General features: G+C 31.3%; 1 protein-coding gene across 2 annotated transcripts; it reads left to right on the top strand.

Annotated features, from left to right (window-relative positions):
- Positions 1–635: 635 nt before the first annotated feature.
- Positions 636–2,915, top strand: LOC132029801 (uncharacterized). Of its 2 annotated transcripts, none has more exons than XM_059419169.1 (5): positions 636–1,129; positions 1,386–1,462; positions 1,568–1,604; positions 1,745–1,856; positions 1,974–2,915. In XM_059419169.1, the coding sequence occupies exons 1-5, from the start codon at positions 841–843 to the stop codon at positions 2,620–2,622; spliced, it is 1,164 nt and encodes a 387-aa protein (XP_059275152.1). In that variant the 5' UTR covers positions 636–840; the 3' UTR covers positions 2,623–2,915. The 2 variants fall into 2 exon arrangements, with proteins under 2 accessions (XP_059275152.1, XP_059275160.1); XM_059419177.1 differs by having other exon boundaries at positions 1,748–1,856.
- Positions 2,916–17,283: the final 14,368 nt, after the last annotated feature.

The following is a 17,283-nucleotide window of genomic DNA, read 5'->3' on the forward strand; positions in this document are numbered from 1 at the left end:
CTCCGTTTAATTGATGTGAACCTATTTCCTTATTAGTCCGTGTAAAAAAGAATGGCTACTTTATATATTTGGAAACACTTTACCTTTATGCAATGATTTATAGCCACACAAAATTCATGTGACTCATTTAACACCATAAGTTTAGAAGCCTTTCTCTTCTTTCTTAAATTTCGTGTCCAGTCAAATGGGTTCATATAAATTGAACCGGAGGGACTAGTAATTACGGAACCTTATCATTAGTACAACCTGAGTCAAACATGAATATTTAATATGACGCAAAACATATTTGTTCTATTAATTTCAATTTTTCGACAACCATATGATGATAAAGATATAGATCGGATGAACATCCTGCTGAGTTGTGGATACACATGCAACATTGCAACTTGGTATCTTAGGTCATTATTAGTATTATCCTTCGGATGTGCCATTTACTTGCTTCAATTGACTAGAATTTAACATCTACAATTTTGTATATGTATACACATAAAGAGTCCATGTACACATGCACATATTTGTCGCCACATATGTATATACATGTACTTTACGACATCATCCATGCAAATCACGCATGATTTAAAAAAGTCCACAAATGGTGAGAGAGAATGGTTCTTTATATGCCCGTTGAAGAAATTTCATTCCTAATTCCAGCAACTTTTTCTTCCTTTTGCTGCAAGGAGAATTCTTCTTACGAACAAGTCTTCATTTTCCTCTAGTAGTTGCCAAGGAAAAGCATAGGCAGCACTGTTCCACTGATTACCTTTGCCTTTGTTCATTTACCTCTATGGTTTTCAACATCTTCTGAAGGGCGACAATTAGGTTTTTGAAAAAATAAGCAGGATGAAAGGAGGAAGCAGTAGTACAGAAGATTCAAAGTTAAGCCCCAAAATCCAACTTGAATTCGAAGAAGAGGAGGAGGAGGAAGACGATCTCGAGACAGAAGAAGATAGCAAAGCTAAAGGTACAACAAGAACCAGCTCTAGTAACAGCACGGTTGAAGAGAATGGTAAAAAGACCAATTCAGGAAGTGTACGGCAGTATGTACGCTCAAAAACTCCGAGGCTACGGTGGACGCCTGAGCTCCATCTTCGCTTTGTTCATGCTGTTGAAAGATTAGGAGGCCAAGATAGTAAGTATAGAGAAGAATTGAGATTTTATTCAAAAGAGAAATATCTCAAATATCCCCAGTTTATTAATTAGTGTCTAAATTTTTTATTTATAATAAATATAGAAGAATTTTTATAGATCGATTCTACGTTAAAGAAAAAAAATTGTATGTATACTCATTGATCAAATATTAGTTCACTTTATAGTCTGATAGATCTTCTGAAAAACTGATTATAGTGAGGTTTTAACAATAACTTCCCATAATTTTTTTTTTCCAGGAGCTACACCAAAATTGGTTCTTCAATTAATGAGCATTAAAGGCCTCAGCATAGCGCATGTCAAGAGCCATCTTCAGGTATATAAACTTGCTGCAATTTACATATTAATTCTCAGTTGCAATTCCAGCTTAATTTTGCTTAGCAAACTCATGTCTTTTTCCTCTATTTGGAAATCATTTCAGATGTACAGAAGCAAGAAAACTGATGATCCCAATCAAAGTAAGTTCTTTTTTTATTTATTTTATTTTTTTTGGAAAAAAAATTGTTGTCTCATTAGTAGCTGTTTCAAAACTAGGGTTTCTGAAATAGTTGTTGGTGATGAACATGTTTTTAATCGACTAAAATTCTATATTTTGCAGCAGTTTCTACAGATGGAAGATTCCTACTTGAAAATGGAGATCACCACATTTTCAATCTTACCCAACTTCCTAGGCTACAAGGGTTTAACCAAACTTCTAGTTCGAGCTTAAGGTACAAATCAATCTCGTACATAAGTTATCCCTAATTTGTAACAGAAATTAAATTAATGTGGAATACAAGAAACTTGAATTGCATTTGCTTAATATTTTTTTCTTCTGATTATTCAAGGTACGAGAATGCTTTATGGAATCGCCAAGCTAATTCTGTGTACAATCCTTATAACATGGATATTGGGGGTGTCTCAAGTATGAGTACTAGGCATGGGTTTTCAAGCCACATCAATGGCCACTCATCAAATGGTCAATTATTTACATGGAATAAAACCCTTGAACATGAGAAAAATAACCAACACCGGACTCAATTCCTTCAGAATCAAAGATTTTGGCCGACTCAAATCGGAAGAAGCTCTGCAAAACAAAATCTCCTAATGTCAATACCAGTAAATAGAAATAGAGATAAAGGTGAGATAGTCACGCAATTCAACAGAAGAGAGCAAGACATAATGACACAACTGCGCACTAATAATTCCCTTTCCTCGAGGGGGAAAGGATGGATGAGTGAAGAAGTTGCAGGGATGACGACAACAACAACAACAAGCACATCGAATAAAAGAAAGAATCAAGATTCAGAAATCAATCTCGATTTGAATCTTTCACTGAAAACAAGAGAGGACAATGATGATCATCAGAAAAGATTGAAAGCTGAAGAAGTTGGGAATCTTCTTTCCCTTTCTTTGTTCTCATCAACTACAAACACTACTGCAGTGGATGACGAAAATAATGCAAAAAAGGCAAGTACCCTAGATCTGACTTTGTGAATGGAGACAATATTCTGAGTGAGATTTTGAGGTACTTGTTTGATTAAATAGTAGTAGCATCATTTGCAGCAGATCCTTGTCCCATGTATATGCTAGCTGCCATTGTGCAAAAGGTAACCTTGTCCGTTGCTTGTCTTGCTATTCCCAATTTGTATGCATAAATCACTAGTAATATATCACTGAGGAAACCTAGGCACCAATTAGTTAGTTTTATTTATCTGAATTTTTACTCATCAACATTATTGGACAATGGGAATAAATGGAAATATAAATTAAACCCAACTCTTGGTCCTCGGCCTTGTTGTACACCTAATTTTCTTGAAAAACTACTCTAGTTGTCAGTTAGCAGTGCAAAGAATTATTTAGAGAGACTTTGATTTTATTTTGTCATTCTTCCAAGAATCTCCTTGGTGATCCAATTGAATGCATGTGTATATGTTTCAGTGCAGAATGGGCTTAGGAATCATTTATAAACTCGTCAAATTTCATTTTATTTTTTTATATAATAGTTAGAAGTGAAACTAAGAGTTAAACACTTCGACAGTATATATAACTCTCTTCCATGAAAAATAATCTATGAAGAAAGATATCTTCAACAAATTACGTAGGTTTAGGAATGATGCGGATGCACATACATTAGGTATTTACGGTAAAGAATTTCTTATGTTAATTAGCCGGAGATCCTATTTGCTTGATAGACTGGAAAGTATGTTGTTTTTCCTGTAATTTACTCCCTCTGTCCCAAAAAGATTGTCCTCCTTTCCTTTTTAGTCTGTCCCAAAAAGATTGTCCCCTTTCTATATTTAGAAATAATTTAACTTTATGAAATGATTTACATCCATTATAGTATTCAGTTTCTTTAGATATTCAGTTTCTTTAGAGTAGACTCAAAGTAATGTTATGTTTGTCATAATATCGTGCTAATTTCTTATTTAAGAGAAATTATAATGAATCTTGAAACCGGAAAGATGGCATTGGTCAAGTTAGCTAGTTTCTAAAATTAGAAACTCATCTATTCATTAGGATAGAATCATGAGATATGAAAGATCAGTTAATTCACTTCATATATATTTGTAACACAAGTTTGTTACGTGTAGATAACATGCTATCTCATAGATATATAGAGTTTGGAACCACAAGGAGTTATATGTTTCATGTGACTAGCTAATTACTTGTGAAACTTTCTTATTTCTTATAAAGTGCACCGAGTAATCTATCTCCCTCACCCCCATTGTTTCTCATTCGGCTAGATATAGATACGCGGATAAAAAATTGTTCATTCATCCAACCAATTAATACGAGACATATCTCGTGTGTGTTATCTTTATACCAGTTAATCATGATTAAATACGTAAATGGCACTATGAATTATAAGTTTGACAAGTTTTTACTTATGCAGAACAGTCCATTAGCACATTAACCAATGTGTGCTTTTACATGTGTGTTTTGAAATTCGCATAACATAGTTCTAGGATTATCTGAGTTTTACCCCCTGACCTGTGTGCTGCACTTCACTTTCATACATTTTAACTGCGATTTCCCCTATCAAAAGTTGAACTCCTAGTGAAATCTTCAATTACGCAATCTCACTAACATCATATATAATCTAGCACATACCGCTTCTAATACATGTATACACTGTGGTCTGTGAAGAATAGAGGCTTTAGATGTAATTTTTTTTTCACAGTGTACCTTGTTTATGTGCATTAATTCCAGATACATTTCTTAAGTAGTACTCCTTGTATATATATAAATATATCTTCTTAGTGTTTAAAGTAGAAATTGATTAAACGATAATCGGTTTACCGTTAGTCTGCCGCACTCAAATCTAGCTAAGATAAATAAAAACGTTGAAAGAACATAAGTCATCTTAGAAAAATATAATCTTACTGACAATTCTTTTTTATAAACATAATATATAATAGAATGTAAAAAGTGAGATTTACCTCAATTCTCTCTATATCATATTTTCTTTCTTGTTTCTGGATAAATGTTTTCTCGATTTATGTAGGCAAATGTGGTAAAATTTAACCGCTAAGTTTTAACCGCTATGATTACATACTATTAGTCCATCATAATGAAAGTAATTTTGGGAACTTCTATTTAACGTTTTTTAGCATGAATATCGTGTTGCACCTCTCAGCAGCTGCTGAAAAATGGATTAGTACCTAGTTTCTTCCAAAGTAGCAGTAGCATGTTTAGCTAAACCTTCTGCATCCTAGTTTGCTTCCCTGTTACAGTGTAGGATCTCTACATTAACTTGGACTAATATCTGTAATGTATCCTCAAAAATTCTTCTTCTCAGTCCAGAATTGGCCTAAAATCTTGGTTACTCATAAACTACTAGAAAAATGAATTGACACAAGACTTGTCATGGTTGGCTGAGTTAATCTCTTGATAATTAATCATCTTAGTTATTAAAGTAGATATACTTTTCTTTTATCAAACGTTATTAAATGAGATTTATCGGAGGATTAATAGGAAAAAAAAAAAAAAATCGACCTAATCATATGGTGCTGGTGTTTTAATCATGTCCATCAAGAGTTTATTCGGATACCACTATACAAATTATTTTGGGGTAGTATTTTTTCACCAAAAGGTTAATTCTAAGGTGATATTAACCGCATAAGTCAAAAGTTACACAGATGAGGCCTAGGCTTTTTACTCTTCAATACAAAGCTAGAGTGAAGAATTTTCATTCTTATAGTTTGAGTTATCCAAAAAAGAAATAATAAAAGCACGATTCTCCTGCAAAATTGAGCTCATAAAAAAGTAGACTTAGGGTGTGTTCGGTACGGAGGAAAATATTTTTCTGAAAAATGTGTTCTTGAAAATAAGTGAGTTTCTATTTGTTTTTTCATGTTCGGTTGGATAATGAAAAATAAATGAATTTCTTATTTTCTCATATTCGGTTGTTTGGTAGAAAACATTTTTTGAAAAATATCCACCTAAGCCTCACCCCAACCCCACAACCCCATACCACACCAACCCCCACACCCACCTCCCACCCCAAGCACCCACCCTTTACCACCCACACCCCAACCCCCACCCACCCAATCACTGCCCTTGAACGCACTTCATCTTCACCCACCCCACACCAAATTTAACCACGCAAACTTTCCATTTTTATAAATTTTTATCAGGATAAAATAAAATATGAAGTAGAAAATTCGGGAGGGGTTAGGGGTAGGGCGGGAGGGAGGGGTGGTGGTGGTGTAAGAAACCTAAAACAATACTTTTCAAAACTTTTTATTTATAAAAAATTAATCTTTTTGAAGGGGGTGGTGGGTTGTTTGGGGGGGGGGGGGGGGGGGAGGAGGGGTTATTGGGGGGTCGGGGGTGGTGCGTGGGTTTATGGGAGTGGTTGGGTTTGGTGGTTGCGGGGTGGGTTGGGTGGGATAGGGCGGTTGGTGAAATGCCACTTGTGCACTTGTTTTCCCTATTTTGATTAGGGAAGTCATTTGATCTTGTTTTCCTAAAGAAAATATTTTCCAAAAAGTTAGACCAAACAAATTTCTTGGAAAACATGTGACTTTGTTACTTATTTCTAGCATTTGATAATTAACTAAGAAAGATTATTCCAAGAACATTTATATTTAATCTAACAAAACATTATGGGGGTGGTATGCGGAAGTGGGGTTCGGGGGATGGAATGATCAAGGAGTGGGTTGGGGCGTTGGGTGGGTGGAAAGGAGACAATGAATTTGGAATGTCACTTATGGAACTTATTTTCCCTACTTCCATTAAAAAAGTCATTTTTCTCAATTCTTAAGAAAATTGTTTTCTTAGAGAAAATATTTTCCAGAACATGATATTGACCAACCAAACATGTAAAATTTTGAAAATATTTTTCTCTACACCAAACACACCCTGAGTATAAACAACTTAGTATATACATGTGATCAAATAAGCTAAAACAAAAAATGAAAATTTCCTTTTTGATGCTGAAATTTTCTCTCAAATTCATCATTCTTCAATGAGGTTTTTTTTTTTTTTTTTTTAAACTCATCCACTTTCATGTGTGGATTCCTTAATAACTAACTCAAAATTCATTTACTTAACAGAAGAGTAGACACTCCCTGCACCTACTTAATTGGAACAAGCTCCTATTATAGCTCAAGCCTCAAGTAGGATTTCTATTAAGCTTTCAAAAAATTGAGAGGATCATAGACAACTTATTTTTCACCACTCAAGGTACATCAAAAGTGTATGATTTATACATGCTCCTATTCACAGAAAAGGAATTCTTTACACGTTATTTAATCCTAAAGGATGGGAAATTCATTTTATCCGTATATATGTGAGGTGGAATATTTACAGCATCGGGTAGGGATGTGCGTGCATATTTCAGGTAAAATCAATAATTCAAACAGAGAAATGCTAGTGGTATATCAATAGAGGGATATTGGTTTAACAGTTCTATAATGGTTTAGAATTTTTATAAACAGGTTATTGGTCATGGACCCGGGGTGTCTAATTTTCTTAATGGATTAACTGATAACTTGATAATAAATAATAATTTTACCCTTAGGTATATAATGTCACATGATGTTAGGATTTAGTTTCATTTCTCAGTATTCGCTTCTCGCTTCTCACTTCTCAATATCCTAGTATGTCCCGTGGCTGTAAATTTGTATTATATGAGAGAAATTAAAAATGTAATCGAATTGGCCTTGATGAGGTCTCTCCAATAGTGTTTATTGGTGTTGTATCATTGTCTCAGAGTATTGTATTCTAGCAGTCATTGGTTAATAGTCACAACATTTTAACTTTCAATCATCTAGTATAAACTTGGCTAAGTTAATTTGAGATTCTAATCATTATCCTCCCTTTGATGGTTTTTCTTAGCCTTTTTCTTTTTGTTCTCTCTTGTCTAAGGTGGGGCTGTATGTTGCCCAACTACTTCAGCAGACAACAACATTTTATATGTAGCTCTTTACTCATAACGAACCGATAGCAAATGATAACTGATAAACTGATAATTGGTATCTCATCAGTTCAGTTATCGTTTTAGTAATATTTATGAACTAACAACCAATAAGCAGAACCGATAACAAACGATAACCGGTAAGCTAATAGTTGATATCTTATCAGTTCAGTTATCGATTTAGTAATATCTATGAATTGATGATCAATAAACCGAAATCGATAACATTCAAAAGTGAACCAAATGACCAATAAGCTTCCGTAGCCTCAGTGATGAATATGTTCCTTTTACTTCACTCAACTAAAAGAAGACCAGCTAGAAGATTGCCCTCTCTAGATGTATAAGGAAATTGAAAATGACCTTGCAAGCTCATGTTCTAGACTTGTCTGGCATCATCTCTAATTTGCCAAGAGGTTTAGATATCTTCCTTAATCATTTGAATAATAAGAAGTGAGTCAAATATGCAGTGAATGTCATGATCAAATAAATGGCTGTAACGATCCCTTATAATGCCTTTACCACCTACGCTTACTGGTTTACAGTTACTACATCCATCCACATTCAGTTTGAGATAACGAAGTTGCCTGATCCATCTAAAGAGTTTAATATCAAATCTATGTCTAATTTTGTCCACAAGTGGGAAAATGTTAGGTAAAGATGAGGGGAATGGAAATGTCACACCCTAAAATGGGTTGAAACATATGGCATGACACTTGATGCCTACCAACTTGCATAGATGAAATGAAGTTGCTGTAATGACTATCCATATCGTTCTCATGTACCCTGATTAATCTATTACTGATAATATTAAATAAATAAGGGAAAGTAAATTCCAGTTGAATTAAAGTATTGTTTACCCCGAAATTAGGTAATAAGTTGAATTTGAAAGTGAGGTATAGGATATGTGGACAAACTTTGATCTATTTCGATTAATGAGGAATATATATGCGGGTTTGTATATAATGACTTATATATAAATATCTATGTGTTAATAACTTGGATGAATATGTTAATATTATGGATTTGAGCTAAATATATACGTACATTTCAATGCTATATCGTGTATGGTTGAATCAAGCCAAATAACGCTGCAATCCGGACCAAAATTAGAAAGAAAGAGATAGCTTCAATATAAATTCTATTATAATGTTTTAGATCTGAAAAGCTAACTCTTAAAAGTAGGGAAGTGCCCCCTATTTATAGTTTTTCTCTATGGGCCTTTCATACATCATAAAGCCCTTTTAGAATAAAGGAAGCCCTAATATGGATAAGGTTGGGTCGTACGGTCTGACACCCGTACGACTGGCAGTATTAGGTGGCAAAACGGTCTTCACACGTGGCAGTTGAATAACTGATTAACCGGACTAATGGCCACGATCAACTCGGCCATGAAGAAACCGGACTAACGGCCACGATCAACTTGGCCATGAAGAAACCGGACTAATGGCCACGATCAACTCGGCCATGCAGAAACCGGACTAACAGCCACGATCAACTCGGCCATGAAGAAACCGGACTGGCTCTGATAAGTAGTTTGCCCCGGATAAATCGGACCTTATGGTTTTCCTCCGACTTCTTCTGATCAAGCACTACTGATGCAATACCCCCGGTCTGAGCGCTCGTGCTTGTTTTCTTCCTTTTCTTGGTCCGCAGTCTCACCGGCCAAGCATTAATCCGACTTTTACCGTATATAAGTATGTCAAATCATGATTCAGCACATGAAATAAAGTAGTCATTGCAATGGCATACGAGTACTCAAAACCCAAACTATTACATGTATAGTTCATCTATGGAGCCTTTATAACATTGTGAATGAGTACTAATAAATTTATGTGGCTAGCTTGCATACAAAAAATAATAGGATTGTATAGAATTATCCCACGATCTAAAGTTGGGTCGACAAAATAATTGTGAATTCCTCTCTAACTCGTACGCTGACCGTCAAGCACCTAACCAATGCTTGGACATGCGAGTATTGAAATACTCATTATATGTCATTGAAATACTTATTATTATATATATATATATATATATATATATTATTATTATTATTATTATTATTTATATATATATATATATATTATATCTTTCTATACCTTTGTTATAATATATACATCGTATTTATCATTGGACATTAAAATATATATATCTCCTAGGAATTATTAATTATTATTAAAAAGTTAAGAGAATTATTATTATTATTATAAAAATAAAGATTTACATAAACATTGACATAATTTACATAGTAGGGAGAGTAGTACAGAAAAATATAGTAATAAAACTTACATGATTTAAAGACATTTAGGAGTGAGGGAGTACCGAGTAGGATTGTTTAAACATTTGATAAAAACCACATTAAATTTTTCACTGAGTTCTTTGAACTTTCTTTGAAATTATAGAATATTGAAAAACCATAACCCCTTTCTCTCTTTGGTATCAGAGCAAGAAGATTTTTGGACCTTGAAACTATATTTTATGAGACGACCTTTCACTGCTAGACAATGAAGACCATCAATTACTATTAGACAAAGTTCCATGAGACAACATAGTTTTAGTAAATACATAAGTTTTCATTATCGTATGATACACCTTACCCAACAAAAACTAAAAAACACTAGAAAAATAAGAAGATTTCTTACTAATCAAGTTAATTACCTAGAAACAGTACACCGAGAAGCTCTAGAAACTAACACAGACGTTCTAAGTTTTAGAAATAATCTCCTTTGGGAAATATAGTTTACAAACGATGAAATGTTCAGAGCAGAAGAATATATTAGGTACGTAGAAAGACAAGTGAAGTCTATTCCGTTAGGATAATATATGAGAAATTATTATTTAGAAGCTAAGCAAGAACTAACTAGGTTATACCCAGAATATATTAGATTAAGTAATTCTAAAGAAAATTAGCCAATGTTACAAGAATTAATAGATATAATATCAGGATTAGAATATAGATTACTAGGATACATAAGATCTAGAAAAACTTCTCAGAAACAAACACAAAACCATTTTAGACCATATTAGTTATTTTATATGAGAACACAACCCTTTGTTAGACAAATAGTTATTAACCATTGGTATTTATACAGAGATATAGAAAGGAGACGAAAATTAAGAAAAGTAGAAAAAGCTTTGAGCGCTTACTTAGAAGTAATAAACATAGTCAATAATAGAAAAAAACTTTTACAAAGTTTTATTAACCAAGAAACTATTCGTAGTCTCTTTACAAGGTATAAGAGACAACATAGAACAATTTACACAAAAGATAAAGCATCAAAAGAAAGTTTGTAAAATTTCCATTAGGATAATAAACAAAGTCAGACAAAATAGATACATTAAAAAATTTAGAATACTTAGACTTAAGAATATATCCAAAAAAGAAATATAGAATATTAAAAGACCATAATATTATAAAGTGTAAAAGAACATATACTACATAGTGAAGATAAACAATTTAATACATAGATTTAATCATAAACCTTAGTGAAAGGACCCAAGAAAATAATAAAGATATAGTTAGGATCACGTAATAGAATCTTCAAATTAAACAAAAGAAAATATTAGAAAAACTAGAACATAATTTTGATTTCTTAAAATCACAAGAAACTGAGAGAAAAACGGTTTTTAAATAATAAATTTAATTTAGAAAAATTTCTTAAAAAACGAAATAGAAAAAATAGTCAAAGCTATTATAGAAAAACCAAAAGAAATAGAAATTAAGACAACCCAAATAATAGATCAGAAAACACAACAAGTAGAAGTTTTAACTGTTACACCTCGGAAATTCCCCTTAGCGTACAGGTGAATAGACTCATGAGGGACATGATGAACATGAGGTTTAGATGAGCGAGGGATATATGTGATTAATTAAGATTTCCAAAGACGAGTTAAGAAAGTTGTTAAAGAGAAGCGAGTTGTAAGTTGAGAGTATCGGATAAGGAGTACGAATATATGGCGTATGAATGATGCCCCAAGGAGAGTTATAATAGAAGAAAGTGGTGAACAAGTGTTAAGAAGGTTCCACAAGGATCGGCGATATTCGACGTCGGAAACCTAGGCAAACATATATAAAATTATTATGTTTAGAAGCTGGACCAAATGAACGGTCCAACATACGGCTGGTATAAATTATACGGACCGTATGTTGGTCCGTATATATATATTACCCGATTTTATATAAGATTCTTTCCTTTTCATTTTTCATTTCCCACTTCACCTCTAACTTCAAAATTAGAACATCTCCCTACACTTCAATCACAAGAAAACAAGAGAAATCAAGGATCAACAACAATAAATCAAGAGAATCAAGTAAAAGAAACTCCATAGTCATACAAATCAAGAAATCCCTAGGGTTTTGGTGGAAAATATTGTCATCCAAGGCTTGTTCCTCCATCATCCAAGGTATGTTTTATAGTATTTTCATGATGTTAAGAGTATTATAAACACAAAACTTGAATTACAAAAGAATACATGAAATTTTAGAAGAATAATGTCATCTTGAAATTATTTTGAATCATGGAAATGGATGTGTCAATGTTTTGTTAAATGACAAATAAGTTGGATGTGAAAAAATTGGTACTATATATGGAGAATTGGAGATATAGAAAGGAGATTGTTACTAGTGATAAATTGAAAGAAAAGTAGTATAAAAAAGCTTTGCCCAAATTTCTATAGCCTTAGTAAGTATGATTTCACGATTTTATAGCTAATGTTGATACGAATTCCATTGAAGGTAAACGAGAGCATTAAAGGAGAACGAAAAGCGATAGAATAAGCTAGACAAAATAAACTTTTACAAAGTTTTATTAACCAAGAAACTATATGAGCATGAATTTAATGATGATAGTAAGCTAAAGACAGAGATGCTATGGTAAGAGATAACATACGCTAATGAATTTACACAAAAGATAATGCCCAAATGCTTGTTTGTAAAATAAAAATTCCATTAGGATAATAAATGTAGATGTCTTGAGTTCTAATGTAGGTGTTAAGAAATGATAGTTTTATTAAAAAAATATTAGAATACTTAGACTTAAGAATAATATTCATGGAATAAAAAAAGAAATATAGAATATTAAAAGACCATAATATTATAAAGTGTAATTTCGAGCTCGTGGAGAACATATACTACATAGTGAAGATAAATGTGTACAATTTAATACATTAATGATTTAATCATAAACCTTAGTGAAAGGACCCAAGAAAATAATAAAGATATAGTTAGAATATTAGACGTAATAGAATCTTCACAAATTAAACAAAAGAAAATATTAGAAAAACTAGAACACAATTTTGATTTCTTAAAATCACAAGAACTAGAGCTGTAAGGGAGAAAAATTCAGATAATTTTAAATAATAAATTTAATTTAGAAAAAATACCTACAAAAAATGAAATAGAAAAAATAGTCAAAGCTATTACAGAAAAACCAAAAGAAATAGAAATTAAGACAACCCAAATAATAGATCTATGTATATTAAAAACACAACGTTATATAAGTAAAATGTTCTATATGAAAGTTTTCTATTTTTAACCAAGAGAAATGAATGATATGAGGGAATTAAAGAAGACAATGGAAGAGCTAAAAGAAATCTCTCCTTCATGAGTGGACCAAGATTAGCACATATAGATGCCTCAAAATTAACAGAAAAATCCCTTTCTTTACCACAAGACTATAAGGAATATATATCTACCTCGAAATCAGATCAAATAATACTAAAACAAAATATTGCTATAATCTCATTACTACTGGAAGTTAATACAAAATTGGATGAAATAATTAAAGAAAAAGAGATAAGAGCTAATATAGAAACTCCAAGAAATAAAAAAAGTAGACGAATTAATAGACCAATTAAAAAAGGTCGAAATAACACCTCAAAAAAAAAAAAGTTAAAATAGTTAGAAAACCACAAAAATGGACCTTTTTTCAATTAGATCGAGAAACGAAGGAGGATCAGAAAGATAAGAAAGACCAAGAATAAGTTTTTCAGATAATAGAATAGGCAATAATCTACTATCAAGAATTTTAAATAGAAGAAGACCAAAAGAAAATAACCAACAGTTAAGTGAAGTAATAGACACAGATAGAGATATACAAATTTTCCAACAAATCAATTAAGACTACTAAATCCAAAGACTTTATACAATATAGGAAAGTTCTCAAGTACAACACAACTATACAAACATTATAGAGAAGAACAATTATCAGCTATAGGAACCAAGGCTACAACTATAAACTTAATAAACCCAGAGGCGGTAAGACAAATAAAAAATACTCGAAGAAGTTTAATGCATATGGGATTAATAGTAATAGGATTGAAAGGATTAACTAGAAAAAATCTTGGAACTTAAGTATTAATAGTAATTTACGATGATAGGTGGTCAGACATGAAGAAGTCAATAATAGGAATAACAGAAGTAGATATGACAAATAATGGAGGAATTTTTTATATTAGCCCAGACTTCATAATAAATTTAGCAGAATTCGGAAAACATATTAAAATAGGAATACAGACAAAAGGATACGAAGAAATGTGTGATGGTAATAATTTATTAATGTGCGTAGGATTTCTAGGAAAAATGACCAATAATAGTAATACAAAATTCAAAATTAAGGTAGAAGATATAGTGGAAGTAATGGGAAATAGAGGAATAAAATTAATAAAACCTATAAAAATAAATCCTGAAGAATATGCAGGATTAGAATAGAATTTAGAAGACTTTAATAAGAAAAAGATTTTGCAGCCAGAATCTCATTTAATGTACACTAATTCTAGAGGAGAGACGTCTATAAGATTTACTATTTATAATTATACAAAACATAGAGAAATAGAAGAAGAAAGTACTTTAGACGAAAATGACACTACTGAATCAAACCTAATGAATATAGAACTAATACAAGAAGATTTTGAAGTTGATATAGCCATAGAAAGGGCAAAAGAAATCCATAAGAAAGACAAAAATAAAAATTTTAAATGTAAAGGAAGTAAATTAGGAAATTTGACGTTAGAAGAAACAACAAGCCATTTTAAAATATGTGAATTTAGAACCGATAATTGGGGATATAGAGTAGAAAGTATGTCCTAAAAGAAATTGCACGAATTTGATAAAATATTCGAAGACATACAAGAAAGTGATGAAGAAATAGAATAAGAATCAATAATAAGTCAAAAAGAATTAATGGAATTTAGTGCATATAGTTCTAGTCCATTCCAAAGAACAACTGGTGAACAATGCACAGTAGACACTAGTACAGGAAATGTACCAAGAAGAAGGGTTTTTTGAACAGCAGGAGAACCCATAGAAAATATAAAACCATCAGGAAAAAGAATGCCTATAGAAGAGCCTATTACCCTTCAAGAAGGAGGTAATAAAGGTAAAATACTAAATATAGCAGCTCATGATCCACAAAGGTGGAATTCAGTAATAGACCTTTGGAAAGGAATAGTAGTAGCAGACTATATAAAAACTTATAATGACACGGATGCAGAAACAATATATAAATATCTAGAGACATTTTTAGGAGAATCAACAAAAGCATTATGGGAAGCATACAAAGAATATTTCCCAATGGAATTCCAACTCTTAGTATCCATGGGAGAAAATCCATATAATTTTACTAACAAGATACATACTTTAATTACAGGAGAAGACCCAAATAGTGGATTGCTAGTATTGCAAAGAAATGCTTTAATAAAATTAGAACAATTAAGTATAAGTAGTTGGTTTCATATTAAAAACATTTTGAATGATTATTTTTAGTATTGTACTATTAGTGGAAATGCCTTTGACCAAGAGTTAGGTAAAAAATTATTTAATAAATTACCAAGAGCCTTAAGAAGAGAAATAGAAGACAGATGGAATAAGAGAGACGGAGTAATACAAAACCCTAGTCTAAAATGGTCAATAGGACATAGAATACAACATATAATGGATATACTACAAGAAAAATGTACTCATATAAAAATACAAAAACAATTAAAACAAAATGAAAGGAACTTTTGTAAAAGCGTGGTATACACTACTCAGAGTTATGACAAAGATAATTATAAATAAAAAAAAAGCATAGAAAGTATAGAACTCAATATAATAGAAATTATCCTCAATATAATAGAAAGAAATATTATCTTAGAAAATTGGCAGCCAGAAAACCTTATTTAGATAAAAATAGACATGTAAGAAAATATAGGACCGAGAGAAATTATAAAAATAGACTAGAATGTTTTACTTGTGGAAGTATAGAACATTTAGCAAATACATGTCCAAAAAGAATAAATAATAAGACATGAAATTCACAGTTAATTGAAGATTTTCAACAAACTTTAATAAATGTAGACGAATACATGTCTGATACTGAAAGTATATATTCCATAGTAAGTTTAGACACTAAAGAAAAAATTAAAACAGACTTATCAGACTCAGAAGCAGAAGAACTAATTAATGAAATAGGATTAGAAAAATTAGATTTAGAATCAATCCAAGCTGGTAATTTAGCAAATATTTCTGAAGACTGTAATCATGAATTCAAAAGAAATAAAGGATTAGATAGTAATGCATGTTTCTTTTGTAAATGGTACCCTAGTAGAGAAAAAAGAGCTAAATGAAAAAATTGTTATATAGAAGGATGTATAATGTGTATAGAAAAAGAATTAGAAACAAAAATAAATAAAGAAGAAAAACATAAAAAAGTAGAAGATCCTACTATTAATTTAAGAATAATGACATTAGAAGCAAGAGTAAATGAATTAGAGAAAGGAAAACAAAGAGAGGAGGATAGTGAAAATGAAGGAATAAGTTTATCTAATATACAACCAATAATTAGACCATTAAAAACAATACCAGAAGATTCTCAAGAACTAATGAGTATAGAAGACCATGAGGCATTGGTATGTAATGAAGATAAAAAACTAAGAACAATAAAGATACTTGCTAGAATTAAAATAGATGATTATGAAATAGAGACATTGGCTTTGGTAGATTCAAGATGCACAAAGTGTATAATAAATAAAAGGATAGTTCCACCAAATTTAATAAAAATCCTAGAAAACCCAGTTGTAGCAGTGCAAATGGATGGAACTCATAACATATATAGACATTATATTCATAAAGAATACATTAGCTTTGTAAATACATGTTTAGAATTTATAAACCTAGCTATAAAATGGATAAAATATGGGTAAGAGACTTGAATATAAATGTAGATTTTATAAATGTAGATTTTGTCATAGGATTAGACTTTATGTTACATAATAATGGAAGTTGTATGATTACAAGAGATGGAGTAATTTTCTTAAAAAATATTACTCATACACTAGTACAAGCTCTTAGGAGTGAAACTAGAATCCGACATAAGAAAATCCAGACATCAGACCAAATAAACCTGCAAAAGAAAGAAGATAGTTGTTGTGAAGACTGTCAAGAAAATAATACATGTTGTAAAATAAAGATAGAAACAAAAAATTTAATTCTAGAAGACAAAGAGGAAGATATACTAGAAAATGAAGATCTAATAGAAAAAGATTATACTTTAATAGATATAGAAACATAATTATATAATTTTAAAATAGGAATACAAAGAATAGGAGTAATAAAAAATCAAAAGGATTTAGAAAATATAATAAAAATACTAGATGAGATAGAAATTATAGGAGAAAAACCTTTAAAACATTGGGAAAATAACAAGATTGTATGTAAATTAGATATAATAAATCCAGAATATGTAATTAAAACAGCCTCA

The sequence above is a fragment of the Lycium ferocissimum genome, chromosome 1 (genome assembly GCF_029784015.1).
Source record: "Lycium ferocissimum isolate CSIRO_LF1 chromosome 1, AGI_CSIRO_Lferr_CH_V1, whole genome shotgun sequence".
NCBI lineage: Eukaryota > Viridiplantae > Streptophyta > Magnoliopsida > Solanales > Solanaceae > Lycium > Lycium ferocissimum.